This window comes from Ranitomeya variabilis, chromosome 4 (genome assembly GCF_051348905.1).
Source record: "Ranitomeya variabilis isolate aRanVar5 chromosome 4, aRanVar5.hap1, whole genome shotgun sequence".
Classification (NCBI taxonomy): domain Eukaryota; kingdom Metazoa; phylum Chordata; class Amphibia; order Anura; family Dendrobatidae; genus Ranitomeya; species Ranitomeya variabilis.
In genome coordinates, this window is record NC_135235.1 from 54,914,595 (window position 1) to 54,933,223 (window position 18,629).

The 18,629-nt window shown below is 46.0% G+C and overlaps 1 protein-coding gene across 2 annotated transcripts in view; it reads left to right on the forward strand.

The window, feature by feature from the left end:
• KNDC1 (kinase non-catalytic C-lobe domain containing 1) overlaps positions 1-18,629 on the forward strand; it is a 104,838-nt gene that overhangs the window by 61,712 nt on the left and 24,497 nt on the right. For both annotated transcript variants that reach the window (XM_077258537.1, XM_077258538.1), the window contains 9 exons: positions 1,595-1,839; positions 2,804-3,150; positions 6,234-6,327; positions 7,548-7,645; positions 8,221-8,420; positions 10,587-10,700; positions 12,175-12,322; positions 16,374-16,541; positions 18,126-18,341. In XM_077258537.1, the coding sequence (XP_077114652.1) occupies positions 1,595-1,839; positions 2,804-3,150; positions 6,234-6,327; positions 7,548-7,645; positions 8,221-8,420; positions 10,587-10,700; positions 12,175-12,322; positions 16,374-16,541; positions 18,126-18,341 (1,630 nt within the window). The remainder of the gene's footprint in view (positions 1-1,594; positions 1,840-2,803; positions 3,151-6,233; positions 6,328-7,547; positions 7,646-8,220; positions 8,421-10,586; positions 10,701-12,174; positions 12,323-16,373; positions 16,542-18,125; positions 18,342-18,629) is intronic.

Consider the following 18,629-nt stretch of genomic DNA (forward strand, 5'->3'; position numbering starts at 1 on the left):
AGGTTTCCAGAAAAAGCGCCATTTTGGTCCATGTCTTATTTAAGTGAATAAGGCTAAGCTGCAATACCGGGCACCACCCATGAACAAGAGTGGCACTAGGAAAGAGGAGCATCGGGAGCACGGGAGATGGCATAACGTTCTCATTCAGCCACTTCTGTCCCCACTCGCAGGGAATAGGAGCAATGTCAGGACATTCAGCTACTGTAGATTGCTCTTATTGACCACTATGAAGAGGGACAGAGCCGCCGGGGTGTCCTGCACTATGGGTGAGATGGGGAACGTCGTAGGTGTCACTCGTGTAACCCGATTCATTGATGGGTTGTCATGGATTACTAATCTGCAGGAAGGTGCGGTACTGCTGCCCTCCTCCTACAAGTTATACAGCTTAAAATGTCCAGGAGATGTCCCGATTCTCATTCTTTGTAACTTGCCATCCATTCGTTTTCAGTTGACTATTCCTCCCCATAGTATTCTGCCATCACTATAGGTGCAGGGACTTTATTCTCACTTCCCAGCATGCATTGTGTCTAGCTTGCCTGTGCCACCTCTGTTATGCTTGTTCACAGTTAGACAGGAGAGCAGGAGCAGAGAGAGAAAGTCATCCCCACTGTAGAGTCCCGCACCCCCCACTTCCTGTAGAGTCCTGCATCTCATCCCCCACTTCCTGTAGAGTCCCGTGCCCCCCACTTCCTGTAGAGTCCCGTGCCCCCCACTTCCTGTAGAGTCCCGTGCCCCCCACTTCCTGTAGAGTCCCGTGCCCCCCACTTCCTGTAGAGTCCCGTGCCCCCCACTTCCTGTAGAGTCCCGTGCCCCCCACTTCCTGTAGAGTCCCGTGCCCCCCACTTCCTGTAGAGTCCCGTGCCCCCCACTTCCTGTAGAGTCCCGTGCCCCCCACTTCCTGTAGAGTCCCGTGCCCCCCACTTCCTGTAGAGTCCCGTGCCCCCCACTTCCTGTAGAGTCCCGTGCCCCCCACTTCCTGTAGAGTCCCGTGCCCCCCACTTCCTGTAGAGTCCCGTGCCCCCCACTTCCTGTAGAGTCCCGTGCCCCCCACTTCCTGTAGAGTCCCGTGCCCCCCACTTCCTGTAGAGTCCCGTGCCCCCCACTTCCTGTAGAGGTCCCGTGCCCCCCACTTCCTGTAGAGTTCCGCGCCTCATCCCCCACTTCCTGTAGAGTCCCACCTGCCGCCCCCCACTTCCTGTAGAGTTCCGCGCCTCCACTTCCTGTAGCGTTCCGCGCCTCCACTTCCTGTAGCGTTCCGCGCCTCCACTTCCTGTAGCGTTCCGCGCCGCCACTTCCTGTAGAGTTCCGCGCCGCCACTTCCTGTAGAGTTCCGCGCCGCCACTTCCTGTAGAGTTCCGCGCCTCCACTTCCTGTAGAGTCCCGCCTGCCGCCCCCCACTTCCTGTAGAGTCCCGCCTGCCGCCCCCCACTTCCTGTAGAGTCCCATGGTTAGTCTTTGCATCAGGCTGTGGGGAGCAGGTTGCTCAGACGGCAGACACCCACGGGGCGCCTCTTTGCTATGATTTTTTGGGAGTTAGTGACTATCAGATGGAAATAGAGTGATTTGGAGATCGGCTACTTCTTGTTTTCTGCAGGAAAATAGCGACAGATTCCGCTCTGAACAATAATCCTGCTCAACTCCTGAAGAAGATTCAGAGGAAAACGAGAAAAAATAGGAAACAAGGCAGAGCAGCAATCGGCGAGCAGACGAGCGTGTCGGATGGAGAAGAAGCCGCGGATGGCGCCTCCCGTGGTGCTGCAGAGCAGACATCACCAGCTGAGCGCCACTATTCACTGTCCCCGGAGGACGTGGACCCAACCGTGGATACAAAGCCGCCAGGTACGTGGCGGATACACGTTATCCCACATGGGGACTTATTCTCTGCCCAGTTGTGTTTCTTACTGGGATTTGTGGTTTTTACAATTCATGCTGCCGCCCCCCCAGAAAGTGCACGGCTGCTGTGCATGGGTTGTGCTGCCGCTCTGCTCTGTTGATATAAATGGGGCAGGACTGCAGCGCCGCATATAATAACCTTTAGGCCGGTGGGAATATGCTCTGTGCAGCGCAGCTTGGCCTTAATATGTACTTGTTATTATTTGTGATTGTAAAACAGTTTCTTTTTTTCTTGAAATTGCACCACTTTTGTTTGTGTTGGCGTCTGGTATTGCACGGTGTCCTCATTTATTCCCCTCCCAAAATGTGGAGTCCATGCAGGTCAATGGAACTGGCTCCGGCACTTGGCCCACTCCGTACACTGCAGGTGCTAGCACGTTCACTCATCACTAAAGGGAGTATGTCAGCAGAATTCCTCCCTTGAGCTACTGTAGATCTGAAGCCTACGTCACTCCAGCTCTATTCCCCTCCCTGCGCTGCCGCCTCCTGCTTCACTGACAGCTTTTATTCTGTGAAACTTCAGGCAAAGGAGTTGTCCGTCAAACAAGAGCAGGCAGCGCTGGGTGAAGAATAGAGCTGGAGTGGTCGAGGCTTCAGATCTACCATAGCCTTTTAGCCTCATTTACATATCAATTAAAACACTGATTTCTCAGCAGCGGCGTAACGGGCTGGACTTGTCTTTGGAAAAGCTACATGCGCGTCTACATAGTTTTGGGGGGTGACATCCTGCTGACGGATTCCCCTTAAAGCGGCTCATCTACAGTCCACATTGTAATGTGAAGACACCTCAGCCGAAATATTCCGCTGTCTGACGATCTCCCCTTGTGACTCCTCTCTGTTATTTTATGGCATTTGCTCCTTTTAGGAGAATTTCTGACCTTTTCTTTTTTTTTACTTCTTCCCGTTAAAGGTTGTGAGACGCGTTTGGCGATGACGAGCACGGAGAGCCTCACGGCTGATTCTCCAGCGCGGGCCACCGATAAGGATCAGCCGGCGGGAAGTGAGGAGAGCCTTGCCTACAGAGCGTTCCCCGACTGTAACCGCCTGTGCGCCAGTCCGGATCTCTCCGAAGACAATGAAGAAGTAAGGCAGCGAGAAAGCATGTCCGTCTGCCCGTCTGAGGTGTACAGGTGCAGCCCCGGCTGGTCCAGCGCCTTCTGCGGAGCCGAGATGTTTGACCCCGATGTCCAGCACTATGTCACTATCCTCGGCCGGCAAAAGGAGAAGTGCTCGAAGAATATGGAGGCCAAGAGGCTGGTAGGGGTCTGCTGCTTGTGAGGCTGACATCTGTTTATTCTCTAAGAATGTAATGGGGGCCAGCACAGGTGGTCTCGTCTCAATTTACAGCGGTCTGCGAACCTACATAGCCCCCTCCTCCACCATTCACTAGAGACAGAGAATCTATGGTACTATTGTGAAAAGCAGAGCTGTAGTGTAAAGCAGGGGGGAAAGGCAGCTGCCGATGATGAGACCAGAGATGGATTTCAGGCTCCCATTCTGATAAGATCAGTTATCCTAGCCGGCCTTCATTGGGAAAAATAATATATATATTTATAGTGCGTGTGTGTATATATATATGTGTATATATATATGTATATATATGTATATATATATATATATATATATATATATATATATATATATATATATATATATATATGTGTGTACGTACGTGTATGTATATGTATATATATATATATAATGTAGCCCTATACTTGACTCCTGTTTAGTTGTCTTTGAGGAGCTTTTACATCATTCCTATGTACATAAAGAGTGTCCGTCATTTGAATTTGTATTTACATCAATAGTACACATGAAAATAAGCAACTCTGTAATTTATCTTATCTGTGAACTCTGCTTCTTTCTCCTCCTGGACTGATCATTCACTCTCTCTTCATGGGTAAAATCTTCCTAGTGTGAATATAGATTTCCCCATTACTGAGCTAGGAGATGGCAGTTGGTGCTTTTAACACTCTATGGAGAGGAGCCAGAGGAACACAGATATTCTGTTGCAAGTTCTCTTGAAACCAGTTGACAGTTGGTGCTTATAAAGTTCTATGGAGAACTGTAAGGGTAAGTTCACACTAGGCTTTTTTTCAGCATGTTTTCCTTGTTTTTTTTTGCATTTTTTAATGCTTTTTTTTTTTTGCGGCGATTTTGGCATTTTAGATTTCTCTTGTGCATGCTGATGAAGTTTAGTGTTGGAAGAAAAAAAAAAGTTCTATTCCATGGAATCAGATTTTGGCACCAAAACCGCAAACAAAACCTGCTCTATATCTAAAAAACCATGCAAAGCACAAAATACTGATGACAAAAAAAAACCAATGTGTGTGCACGAGAGTTCTGAAATGCGTAGGCTTTGCTGGTGCTGTAAAACACCGCTGAAAAATTAGCATTAAAAAACGCAGCAAAAGTGTCTAGTGTGAAAGCGTCATTTCAGGAGGACTTGCAGGATTGTCAGTGTTCCTCTAGCTCCTCCTTTCATTCCATAGAATTTTATAAGCACCAACTGGCATCGATCTCAGTAATGGGGAAATCTAGATTCACGGTAGGCAGATTTCACTCCGGAATTGAGACTTTTGAGAATGATCAGTCCAGGAGGAGAAAGCAGCGGATTTCTTTGATAAGATGTATTACAATGTTTCTTATTATCACGTGTTCTATTGATTTATGGGGGTGGGAAATGAAACCTACAGTTACTCTGTAAGTGAAATGGGCAAAATATTATTTTTTTTCTTCTCTTTGTTTGTCAAGTATTTATGTTGAAATTTGTTACACAGAATTTTCCTGCTGCGGTAATGTAATGAGTGGTAAGAATTTGGCAGGGAGATATGTGAGATTTCGAGAATCTGTGTTTGGCTGCGGGCAACTTCTTCTGCTGCATCATGTGAACATGAACCAAAAGTTCCTATACAATATTGCTGCATTTTTTGGACGTGGCGCATGTCACTTGTTTCAGCGTTTTTTTTCGCGTTTTTCATCCATTGAATCGAATTTAAAAAACACAGCAAAACCTGCGTATTTGCCGCAAAGTCAGCGCAGCCGTCTACCAGGAAATTTTAGAGCACTTCATGCTTCCCTCTGCTTTTTAGAGATGGAAATTTCATTATCCAGTAGGACTTGGCACCTGTCCACACTGTGAAAAGTACCAATATCTGGTCTAAAAACCACAGTATCACTGTGCTTGATTGGCCAACAAACTCACCTGACCTTAACCTCATAGAGAATCTATGGAGTATTGTCAAGAGGAAGATGAGAGACACCAGACCCAACAATGCAGATGAGCTGGAGGCTGCTATCAAAGCAACCTGGGCTTCCATAACCCCTCAGCAGTGCCACAGGCTGATCGCCTCCAGGCCACGCCGCATTGATGCAGTAATTGATGCAAAAGGAGCCTCGACCAAGTACTGAGTGCATTTACTGAACATACATTTCAGTAGTCCAACATTTCAGATGTTAAAATCATTTGCAAGCTGGTGTTATTAAGTATTCTAATTTACTGAGATAATGACTTTTGGGTTTTCATTGGCTGTAAGCCATAATCATCAACATTAACAGAAATAAACACATGAAATAGATCACTCTGTTTGTAATAGCTCTATATAATATAAGAGTTCCACTTTTTGTATTGAAGAAGTGAAATAAATTAACTTTTTGATGATATTCTAGTTTGTTCCCAATATACGTCCTATATGGATGCATGGTACGTCTTAAAATTAATTTTATTTAATATTAAATAAAAGTTACATTTTATTACACATCCTTTCCCCTTTCCTCACCCCCTTCGTATACTTTACGATTTAGCAGTGGTGTACATCGATGTGTCTTGTCTAATGAGACATTAATAGCACCTCGGTACCAGTATCTTCGACATCCCCTTTAAGGCATGAACATGCACCATAGAATCTAAAAGATGCAAAGTTCTTGCATTCCATGGAAGGAGCAGTCGGGGACAATATGGCTGCTGTATGATATGATAGAAGGCGTTATCTTCGGCCGGTAAGTGCAGGGCTCAGATTGTAATTATCGTGTTATAATGGCGTTTTTCTCAGGTCCAGATGACTTGTCAGCCGCCATTTACAGCCCACTAAAAATACACTTTTTTAACATTTATCACATTTCCCTAATCTAGCACTTCAGTAGCAGGAGCCACTTGTTGATTGTAAAATTTTAATTGCCTTCAGGTTCAGATCTTGTGGGAAGTTTCCATGATGATCTCATTGTGCACTATAATATTCTGCCCCCGGGGATTAACATTTGGGGTCAAATAAAAAAGATGATGACGACGTATAAATAAATGTGCGAAACTGAAAATGAGATTTTATTTCTCTGCTTTGCAGGAGCTGGAGCAGCAGCTGATGATCGAGACCAAAAACTACAGGAAAACTGTGAAACTTTACCAGAATCTGATGCTGAAGGGGAAGCGGAGTAAAGGTAAATGACAGCGTCCTGTCGGGCGATGGGGCGGGGAACAAGAGGTGGGCAGTGCTGAGATTGGGGAAGAAAAAGTGTAAGATTTAAAAATATTTCAGGATCAGGTTAAATTTTGGCCAAGGGGGAACGTGGGATAAAATAAGAGACCATGTAGTTGCCCATTAAATCCAGGGCTGTGGAGTCGGTAAGCCAAACCTCCGACCCAGACTCCTTAATTTCCATGACTCCAACTCCACCAAAATGGGCTCCGACTCCACAACTCCGACTCTGACTCCACCGCCCTGGTTAAATACCCCTAGCGCTCCAGTTTTTTGCCGGTCACTGGACTGAGCGATGACGTCCACTACACCGCACGTGATCGCGGTGTATGATCTTCTCTAGTAGGAATCTTACAGCCTATATGGCACCTAAGATAAACCACCTTCCAGGTGCCACCCTCTTCTCAGTGTGCCGCTATGCTTTGCTTTCAGATAGTGGCCATGTCCTGGATGTTCAGGGTTTTAGCGCCCGCGTCCCTTCTACTTTGTGGTTTGATGACCCCCATATACCATGGGCTACTCCTATGATCAGAACTAAAAGGGAACCTGTCGATTGAGACACAATGCCCAGACCACGAGCCGTAGGAATTGGAGTATGGATAGTTTAAAGGTCCGGTCAGGGACCATAGAAATAAATGAGACTAGTCCGGTGCCGCCCATTACTGGCTCGCTCTAGGTGATTGACAGGTCTGTCCCATGGGTTGGAAGGTGTCCAGGGTTGGCGCCGGACTAGTCTCCTCTATTCCTATGGTCCCTTAAACTGTGGAAACGTGGGTGCAGTTGTGCAGCCGGACTCGGATTCCTGCTGCCCGTGCATATTCCCATCATACCTATCCACAGAATAGGCGATAACTTGCTGATCGCTGGAGGAATCCGGCCACTGAGACTCCCACTGATACACACACATGCCATTGCTCCAGTCCTTATCTACAGGACTGCTGGAGGTGGCTCAGACCTAAGGGCAAAGATTGGAATAACCCTTTAATAGCCGTTACCTGACATTGATGTCTCCTCCTTTTCTGTGACCATGAAGCCAGTGCTATGTGAGCGACTCGTGGTCATCACCGCAAGGGTCATTCCCATCTTCATAAATGGCTCTTGTCGGACAGACCTTAGAAATGCAAACGACTGTGCTGCTTACTGAAATGCAAATTGCACTTCTAAATATTGTGTTTTCTGTAGGATCTGATGTGAAGGACTTGTTGCCCAAGCTTAAAGGTCATTTGGAAGAAATGAAATCAAAGGTGCAATTTCTTGAACTGGCCAAAAAATTACTCCAGGTACGGCGATTGTCATAGCAGTTATCTGCTAAAAAGGCGATTTATCTTGGCTGATCAAAAAAGTGTAACAGCCATTCCACCAGCGTCAAGGTGACCCTGCTCGGGATGGTCCTATCCTATATCTAGTATTAAAGCCTCACCTGGTGTCAGACTGCCTCAATGTAGATGGCGGGGCCTGAATTATATATTTATCGTGCTCTTTCCAGGTAAAACGCTTTGAGGGTCCTACCAGGAATCTGTTTTTTAATTGATATAATAATAGTTAGGTTTAATTAAAGGATTTTTTCTTTTTTCTGCCATTTTTGGATTTTTCTTTTCCGCATACTCCATAAAAAAAAAAAGTATCGTGTGAAGCCGAGGGCTTTTACAACCCGGTGTTCTCCACAGAAATATCAAACACATCTATGAAAGACACAGTAAAAAAAAAACACAAAAAAAAAGCAATAAAGCCTTTTACTACGCCTAGAATTGTGCAAAGATTGAGTATTTCGTGGACATTTTTAATTGTGGGAATTTTCTCTGTTATATTGATCTTCTTATTCCTTCATTAATTATTATATTCTCTCCACTTGGAGGTCTCTTATTCTGAACAATGGGGGCTGGAGTCTCGGGACCTCCCCACGGTGGCCAACCTGGCAAGTCTTCCGTCTCTGAGCTCTTCTGAAATCGATGCCTTTCTTCTCATGTATAATGAAAAATCTCACAAGCGAGACCACACATCAAAGAACCTCCAGGCCGGGACCCCCCTGGGGCTGCTGGTGCACCTCTACTCCAGGTACACCCCGACGCGCGCTGCGGGATAATAATATGGATGGAGAGAAGGTTGTTGTAGGAGTCATGGAGACCAGTCACAGATGATGGATATGGAGGACGGCACACTTATTTGCCACTTTTATCGGTTTTCCATGAATCTTATTTTTTTGGGGGGGTATGAAAAATGATTGTGATGTAATTTCCAATCTTTCTGAAGTGTATAAAATTCCCAGAAATCCAAGCGTACTGATATGAGAGCGATCACACTCATATTCCCGACGGCCATTGATGCTCAGCCACTCGCTCACCTAGGAGGGGGCTGGCTGCTTAGCATTAGATGATGTGTCTGCTATTCCGTGTAGTCCACCATGCCTTATTACAGCCCATCAGTGACACCCGTACTAATATATTAGATGGGCTCCACCATTGTTTTCACCTCTATATGGAGCTAAAATTCAGTTTAGCCCAAGAGCCGAAAGAAAGAGGCTGAATCCTCCAAATTTCATGGCATTTTTTTTTCTTAATATATTAAAGTATCATACCATTTTTTTTTTAAATGCCTATATATCATAACTCCCCATCAGAGGAACAAGTCTTTAGATCCTTCTTCTAGGGCTATGTTCACACGTTCTGTTTTTGCTGCAGTTTTTCAGGCAGGCAAAACCTGCTCTCTTGGCAGTTAAGAAGCTGCTTACATAAAGCAGGTTTTGCTGGGGGGGTTTTTTTTTTTTTTTTTGCTTTTTTTTCTGCGTTTTTATTGTCTCTTATGCATGCTGATGAAGTTTACTGCCCCCCTAAAAAAATAACATGATGCCACTTCATTAGGTTTTTACACTGCAAACGCAGCGAAACCCGATGCCTGCATTTTGTGCTGGGTTTTTGCACTTACTCATTGCTTTCTATGGGTGAACTCTGAAAGATGCTGCAGTTTTACAATTCAGTCTGAAAAAAAAACAATGTGTGTGCGTGAGATTTCTAAAAACCTCAGAGCTTTTACTGGTACTTTAAAAGGGAATTGAAAATTTTGCATTAAAAAAGCAGCAAAAGCGCAACATGTGAACATAGCCTTACCCTGATGTTTGGAGCTTAGGAAAGTAAAGATTACCCATAAGCGTCAAAGCAAACAAAAAAATCATGATTTCTGCAACTAAGGTCTCAATTCATTAAAAACTGTGCATTACGCACCAGTCCTAAGGAACGCAGCAGCATCGGTATAAGGTGAAATGTGGCCCCTCCAGGAACACTTCTCTGGTCGGGGGCTGCTGGATTTCTGTCCTAATTATTTACTCATCTCTTGTGGTGTAAATTCTGATGAATTTTGGGGGGCGCGTTCGCCCGGACCCCGTCCTGCCCGGACCCCGTCCTGCCTTCTTTACAGACCACAATGACTGAGCAACTTTGTGTTGCTTTAAAAAGTTTTTAAAACTTCAAGTATTTTTTTCCCCGGCTGATGAACTAATGAATCGGTGCCCTGAGTGCTCTGTACAGCCGGGGCGTAGAGATTTAGCCATAGGAGCCGGAGGCGGCGTTTCACGTGTAAAATATGGTGGCGGGAATGGTCTGTTTTGTTGCATCGTGGCTGATGGTCACATAACCCATTAGGAGTTCTTCTTTGTATGGGGATAATAGAAAAAAACCTTACATTGTGGGGTCCTTTAGTTCTTTTTACTTTTTTAGACTTTGTAGGAACACATCCCAAGGGTGGTAGTTGTGCTCTGATGTCAAGGTATTGTATTACAGAGGAACGACACAATGAAGAATTTTAAGTAAAGGTTAGTGATAAGCGAGCGTGTTTGGATAAGGTGTTATCTGAGCATGCTCTGGTGCTGACAGTGTCTTCGGCACGCTCGAATAATATGTTCGAGTCCCTGCGGCTGCATGTCTCGCGGCTGTTTGTTAGACAATCCCTGCATGTGACGCGCCTGTCGAACATCCTCGAGAAATGCAGCTGCTGGGCCTCGAACATATTACGCGAGCACGCCGAAGTCACTCTGTTAGCACCCGAGCATGCTCAGATAACACCTTACCCGAGCACGTTCGCTCACCACTAGTAAAGATGTTTCAGAACTGTTACTTTACGGTCAATACAATAATTTAGTAGTAATGTAGAGTCTCATATACTAGTTTGTGCCTTCCTTGTTGCTTTTTGTGACTTGTTTTCTTTGTCCTTTTTTTTTTCTCCCCCCAGAAACGCTGTTGTGGACGGCTATGTGCAGCAGTTCTTCTACACCTTCCGGTACTTCTGTTCTCAGGAGGATCTCCTGCAGTTCCTTGTGGACAGGATAAACAAGACATTGCCGAGGTTTTTATATTTCTATATATTAATGTACGATTTGTTGTAATGGATGAACTGATATAGGTCGACTGGCCGTATTCATGAGCCTTCTGTGACCTCGATGATCGCCATCTTCTTCCGTTCCGCTGCATGGAGTGGATATATTGATTAGGGAGCGAGATGATAGAGTAACGGTGTATGTACATTGGACTACCTGTGTCCATTAAGCTCCTCCAGGAGGCCCTGAAACGCCGACCTCTCGCCCTTCATCCCACCATTAATGTTTTTAGGATTTTATTTTTCCTTATTTTTTTTTAGCTTAGTAGTAGCCAGGCCGATCGTTCCGTGCTCGTTGGCTACCATCGTTCTCGGCAGCTCTACGCCTGTTTACACAAGACGGTGCGCTACCAAGAACGATCATTTTCTCAGCAAGCTTAAATCTCGTTTCACCCGACAATCGTTTTGCTCATTTGTATGGTGATTGGCCGCCTGTTTACCCTCCTCAATGATCATTTAGAACATTCCTGCGGTGTAAGTCCGTCCTTGGAGAACTAGTACAAATATCCATATCCGTACTAACGTTTCTACTTTGGGGAAAGTAGTTGATCGAGCACTCGTAGAAATTCAATAAAAGTAAGCATGGATCATGATGCGCTGCAGTGGAGCAAGTAGGCAGAAGACCCGCTGGGGATTGGGGGTTCACGTGTTTGGAAGCGGTTTCTTCCCGCTTTTTAATGTGACGAATTGGAGAGAAACCGTATTAAAACGCTTGTACTGTCAATAGAACAAACTATTTATTATTTTTATTTTTCCCCATTTTACATTATACGGTTATATGAATGGTATAATTTGAAAAAAAAAAAACCCTGATCTGGCTATTGTTGACCGAGGAGAAAAAAAAAACCAAAACAGTTATGACTCTTGAAAAATAGCCAAAAATTGCAAAGAGAATAAAAAAATTACTGGCCAGAAAGAGGTTAATCCAACATGTTATTTTACCTGCTGAATTGCACTAGTAAAGTCTGCATCATTTCCAGCCCATGTGGATTTTTCCCTTGATCTTTTAGTGCTGCAGAGCTCCCGATCTCATGTACAGCCTGCAGCCACCACTAGAGGGCGCTCACTGCTTATAGAACTGCTTGCACAGCGCTGATATCGGACCCCCAGCCGCTGTACGGAGGGGGGTTGGGATACATCACAGCTGAATTTTGGACTTTTATTATTTTTGGAAATAATAGAGGACTCTTATTTTAAAATGTCGGCTTGTAATCTGTGTGCAGTGCACTTAATGAATACCACATTGCTGGTGTCCGGCCAAACAGGCCATGTTACTACATTACAGGCTCCCCACATGGGAAATGCGGCCTCTCCGTCTTACCAGGAGGGTGCGGACCGCTGACTCATTTCTGCTAGTTCTCTTCCCAGTACTTGATATAGATATATATATAATGTACGGTATGTGGCGGTCATTACTTTCCAATATTGTTGTGTGTGATTGTAGAGAAGATACGGACCCCTCTTGTATGGACGCCAAAATCTATCACCGGTCGCTTGTGCTCCTGCAAGCCTGGATAGAAGAATGCTGGCACATCGACTTCTCCATGAATCCAGACCTTCTAGACAAGATCGAAGACTTAAGTAATTCCCAGGTGACTTAGCGCGAAAATACATTGGAATTGATCAAACGTCGCTTTAAAGGGAACTGAGAATGACCTGGTGGTTAACGCAGGATTTATGTTAAATAGAGTTTTAATTTTGTGTTTTGTCTTTCTTAAGTTAGTCATATCACTATTTTAATATTTCAATTTTCACATTGGCCACTAGGCCTAATTCTAGACTCATATAATTCTCGACTACTATGATTCCTGTACTGACTTTTCAGCACTTATCTCATTATCGGCACAGGATTACAAAAACTGATAACACTGCTACATACAGTAGATAACACAGGATCCACCATTCACAATAGGTGATATCACAGCTCACCTCCCCCTCCTGTACAATGACTGATAACAGCTCTATATACAGTAGATAACGCAGGATCGAGCATTCACAATAGGTGACATCACAGCTCACCTCCTCCTCCTGTACAATATACCGTAGGTAATACAGGATCCACTATTTACAATGGGATGTCACAGCTCACCTCCTCCTCCTGTACAGTGACTGATAACACCTCTATATACAGTAGATAACACAGGATCCACCATTCACAATAGGTGATATCACAGCTCACCTCCTCCTCCTGTACAATGACTGATAACACCTCTATATACAGTAGATAACACAGGATCTACCATTCACAATACCTAACACAGGAACCTCCATTCACAATACTTGATATCACAGCTCACCTCCTCCTCCTGTACAATGGCTGATAACACCTCTATATACAGTAGATAACAGGATCTACCATTCACAATAGGTGATGTCACAGCTCCCCTCCTCCTCCTGTACAGTGACTAATAACACCTCTATATACAGTAGATAACACAGGAGCCACCATTCACAATAGGTGATGTCACAGCTCACCTCCTCCTCCTGTACAATGACTGATAACACCTCTATATACAGTAGGTAACACAGAAACCACCATTCACAATAGGTGATGTCACAGCTCACCTCCTCCTGTACAATGACTGCTAACACCTCTATATACAGTAGATAACACAGGATCCACCATTCACAATAGGTGATATCACAGCTCACCTCCTCCTCCTGTACAATGACTGATAACAGCTCTATATACAGTAGATAACGCAGGATCGAGCATTCACAATAGGTGACATCACAGCTCACCTCCTCCTCCTGTACAATATACCGTAGGTAATACAGGATCCACTATTTACAATGGGATGTCACAGCTCACCTCCTCCTCCTGTACAGTGACTGATAACACCTCTATATACAGTAGATAACACAGGATCCACCATTCACAATAGGTGATATCACAGCTCACCTCCTCCTCCTGTACAATGACTGATAACACCTCTATATACAGTAGATAACACAGGATCTACCATTCACAATACCTAACACAGGAACCTCCATTCACAATACTTGATATCACAGCTCACCTCCTCCTCCTGTACAATGGCTGATAACACCTCTATATACAGTAGATAACAGGATCTACCATTCACAATAGGTGATGTCACAGCTCACCTCCTCCTCCTGTACAATGACTGATAACACCTCTATATACAGTAGGTAACACAGAAACCACCATTCACAATAGGTGATGTCACAGCTCACCTCCTCCTGTACAATGACTGCTAACACCTCTATATACAGTAGATAACAGGATCCACCATTCACAGTAGGTGGTGTCACAGATCACCCCCTTCTCCTGTACAATGACTGATAACACCTCTATATACAGTAGATAACAGGATCTACCATTCACAATAGGTGATGTCATAGCTCACCTCCTCCTGTACAATGACTGATAACACCTCTATATACAGTAGATAACACACTATCCACCATTCGCAATAGATGATGTCACAGCTCACCTCCTCCTCCTCCTGTACAATGACTGATAGCACCTCTATATATAGTGGATGAAACAGGATCCACCATTCACAATAGGAGATGTCACAGCTCACCTCCTCCTCCTGTACAATGAAGGATAACACCTCTATATAGCATTGATAACACAGGATCCACCATTCACAATAGGTGATATCACAGCTCTCCTCCTCCTGAACAATGACTGATAACACCTCTATATACAGTAGATAACACAGGATCCACCATTCACAATAGGTGATGTTACAGCTCACCTCCTCCTCCTGTACAATGACGGATAACACCTCTATATAGCATTGATAACACAGGATCCACCATTCACAATAGGTGATGTCAAAGCTCACCTCCTCCTCCTGTACAATGACTGATAACACCTCTGTATACAGTAGATAACACAGGATCCACCATTCACAACAGGTGATGTCACAGCTCACCTCCTCCTGTACAATGACTGATAACACCTCTGTATACAGTAGATAACACAGGATCCACCAGTCACAATAGGTGATGTCACAGCTCACCTCCTCCTCCTTCTGTAAAATAACAGGTAAAACCTTTATATACAGTGAGTAACACAGAATCCACCATTCACAATACATGTCACAGCTCACCTTATCCCATTCCCCTCACAATAACGTTTGTCCTAATCAGAGCATGAGCAGATAATACTTCTATACAATTCAGTAGGGTCTAAGTCAGGTTATTGCTGCTAATGTTGATGTGCCCAGCAGTACAACGGTATATTATACACACATTTGCACAATAATATGAAAAGGAATTTAAAAAAATGATCAGAATAAAACGGTAGGTATTTTTATCACGACACATTCCCTTTAAAGGGGTTGTCTACTACTAGGACAACCCCTTCTCATTTTCGTAAAACCGCACTGCTGGTGAGTTTGTGCAGTGTCAAATAGAAAGCACGGTGGGCGTGGGATGTCTATAAATCCCATCCGCTGTGCTTGTAACTTAGAGCAGAGCGGTTTGGTCGCAGCGCAGGTGAGCGGTGTCCACAACGCTGCTATTCCAGATCATGGGCATGAACCCTAAGAAACTTACCTAGAAATAAAAAGGTTTTGCTTAGTTTTTGTTGCGTCTTTTTCCTGTGTTTTTGTCGAGGTACATTGGTTTTTTGTGCATGCTGATGAAGAATAGTTTATATAAAACAATCTGATTCTACGTCATAAAGTTTTGGCATCAAAAACGGAATAAAACTGCAGCGTTTTTTTCACCACCCATTGCTTTCAATGGGTGAAAAACCCTGAAATAAGGGACATTCTCCATTCTGCAAAACCCATGGTATTGTACAAAATACTGAGGACAAAAAAAACACAACCTGTGTGCATGATAGTCCTGAAATCTCATACGCTTTGCTGATACTGTAAAACGCAGCTGAAAATTTGCATAAAAAAACGCAACGTGTGAACATAGCCTTACACTCCCCCCCTCCCCCCCCCGTTCCGCTGCTGTTCCAGCATAGTTGGTACTCGCTCACATAAGGTGAGCCCTGCGCCCAGTCACTGCCGGCTTCTCTCTCTCCTTCGGACGATTAATTTCCAGGAAGTCAGATCTGGGGCTGCCGCTCACTTCCTGACAATTACTTAACCGTTCAAAGGAGTAGAGATAGAAGCAGTGGTGATTGGGCGCAGGGATCACGTGATTTAAGCTCCTTACGTGAGCGCCGGCTCCGCTGGAACAGCGCCGGAACGGGAAGCAAGTTTTAAGTGTTATTATTTTGATGGGGGGAAAACATTCAGAATGAGGAGGCATCGCCCTAGTCGTTGACAACCCCTTTAAGGCTGCAGTCACAAACTAATGTGGATGTGGCGAGTTAACACCTTGAGCTGCTGCGATCACTAATTGGTTGATGAGCACGGGGCTGTGGAGTCGGTAAGCCAAACCTCCGACTCCTCAATTTCCATGACTCCGACTCCACCAAAATGGACCATGACTCCGACTCCACAGCCCAGGATGCGCAGATAGTAACAGATATTGGGAACAATAGTGGAGACTCCACTCTGGACCCGGTGAGGGGGAGTAAAGGACAGATTGCAGCCGGGGAAAGAGGTTTTCTAAAACCAAACAACCCCTTTAATTCCAATCCCTGTGTCTATGAGCTCAGTCCATGTAACCGTATAATATTGGACCTTCATGTTTCCTTTCTCCCAGGTTCTTCCGAGGGACGAGCGCGGTGACTACCTGCTGTCACTGCTGCAGGAGCTCTCCTGTAAGAAGTGCACAATCTCTTCTCCTACTTTGGGGTCTGAGAAAAGGGACGACACCAAATCTCTGCACTCCCTGTGCACCAAGTTCTCCGAGGATAATGTTTCTAGGAAGGTTGGTGTGTTCCCTGCTCTCCTGCTCCATGCCGGCCCCAGTATCTGTTACTTGTTTGTCTCCTCAGTATAGCGCCTCTCCAGGACCCCACCGTCCCTACACGTGAAGACCCTTGAGCTCCTTCAGGAGAACTTTGTAATATTTTACTAGTTACCAATTTTTTTATGTTGGGCCTGACATTAAAGGAACCATAGATGCAAAACTAATCATCTGTGTTAACCCCTTAACGACCGCAGATACGCCTTTTACTGGCAGCAGTTAAGGGGACTTATTCCTCAGCGCTCTGAGAAATAAGTGTATAGCGCCCCCCAGTATCGGAAAATCTCTGGGGTCCTAGCTGAGACGCTGGAGAACATGATCAGGGCCTGTTTTTACGAACCCCTGTCATGTGATCGCCGTTATTCTGCCCCCCCCCCGGTGGGCCAGGCACCCTCCTTTCATCCCCCTCCCCCGGTGTACCAGGAATCCCCCTCCCCCTAGCGTACCAGGAATTCCCCTCCCCCCAGCGTACCAGGATCCGTCCTCCCCGGCGTTCCAGGATCCGTCCTCCCCCACGTTCATACCAGGATCCCTCCTCCCCCCCCGGTGTACCAGGATCCGTCCTCCCCCTGGCATACCAGGAATCCCCCTCCACCTGGCGTACCAGGATCCCTCCTCCCCCCGGCGTACCAGGATCCCTCCTCCCCCCGGCGTACCAGGATCCCTCCTCCCCCCCGGCGTACCAGGATCCCTCCTCCCCCCCGGCGTACCAGTATCCCTCCTCCCCCCCGGCGTACCAGTATCCCTCCTCCCCCCCCGGCGTACCAGTATCCCTCCTCCCCCCCCCGGCGTACCAGTATCCCTCCTCCCCCCCGGCGTACCATGATCCCTCCTCCCCCGGCATACCAGGAATCTCCCTCCACCTGGTGTACCAGGATCCCTCCTTCTCCCGACGTACCAGGATCCGTCCTCCCCCTGGCATACCAGGAATCCCCCTCCACCTGGCGTACCAGGAATCCCCCTCCACCTGGCGTACCAGGAATCCTCCTCCCCCCGGCGTACCAGGATCCCTCCTCCCCCGGCGTTCCAGGATCCCTCCTCCCCCCGGCATACCAGGAATCCCCCTCCACCTGGCGTACCAGGAATCCCCCTCCACCTGGCGTACCAGGAATCCTCCTCCCCCCGGCGTACCAGGATCCCTCCTCCCCCGGCGTTCCAGGATCCCTCCTTCCCCCGACGTACCAGGAATCCCTCCTCCCCCCGGCGCACCAGGATCCCTCCTCCTCCCCAGCGCACCAGGATCCCTCCTCCCCCCGGTGTACCATGTTCCCTCCTTCCCCGGCGGCCTAGGGTCCGTACTCCCCCTTCCAGTGTGTCAAATTTGCCACAATGGTTAATTTTGCATTAACAAACAAACAAATGCCGTGAATATAATAAATATATATTATTTACTATCAAACCTGAGGTTGAAAATGGCGGGCCAGATGTAATAATTGCGATTATGGGAACATCCAGCCATGAAGCCATGCGCTGCTTTGTATACGGTACCATTCTGTCCATTGTGCGAGTGCCCAGATGTGATTGTAGCTCCGCCATGTTTTCCAGAGCTTCAACTGGAGACTCTCTAAAGGCAATGGCCTCCACATACCTCACCACAGGGAGAAGACGTACACCATCTCTGCAGTTCTGCCCCGGCCATGTTACCCCGGACTGGTAGAAGACCTGTCCTCCTACTACGTGAAGGGAGAGGAGAGCGGAATGAGCTCCATACAGGAATGCAGCGTTCAGCAGATCGCAGCGCAGCTGACCTTACTGCAAGAGGTGAGAAGAATCTGTCTCTAGAAGCCATGTTAACCTAATGGGCACCAGGGGATTTCGAGGTGGAGGGGAGAGGAGTGACATCCAGTACCGGTTTGGGGTGCTTCCACTTTGATTAAAGGGAATGTGTCATAAGAAAATAAATGATTTACTGTTTGAATCAGGTTTTTATTTTAAATGGTTTTTTAAAAACAGAAAAAAAAAAAAAAAAAATATATATATATATATATATATATATATATATATATATATATATACATACATACATACATACATACATACATACATACA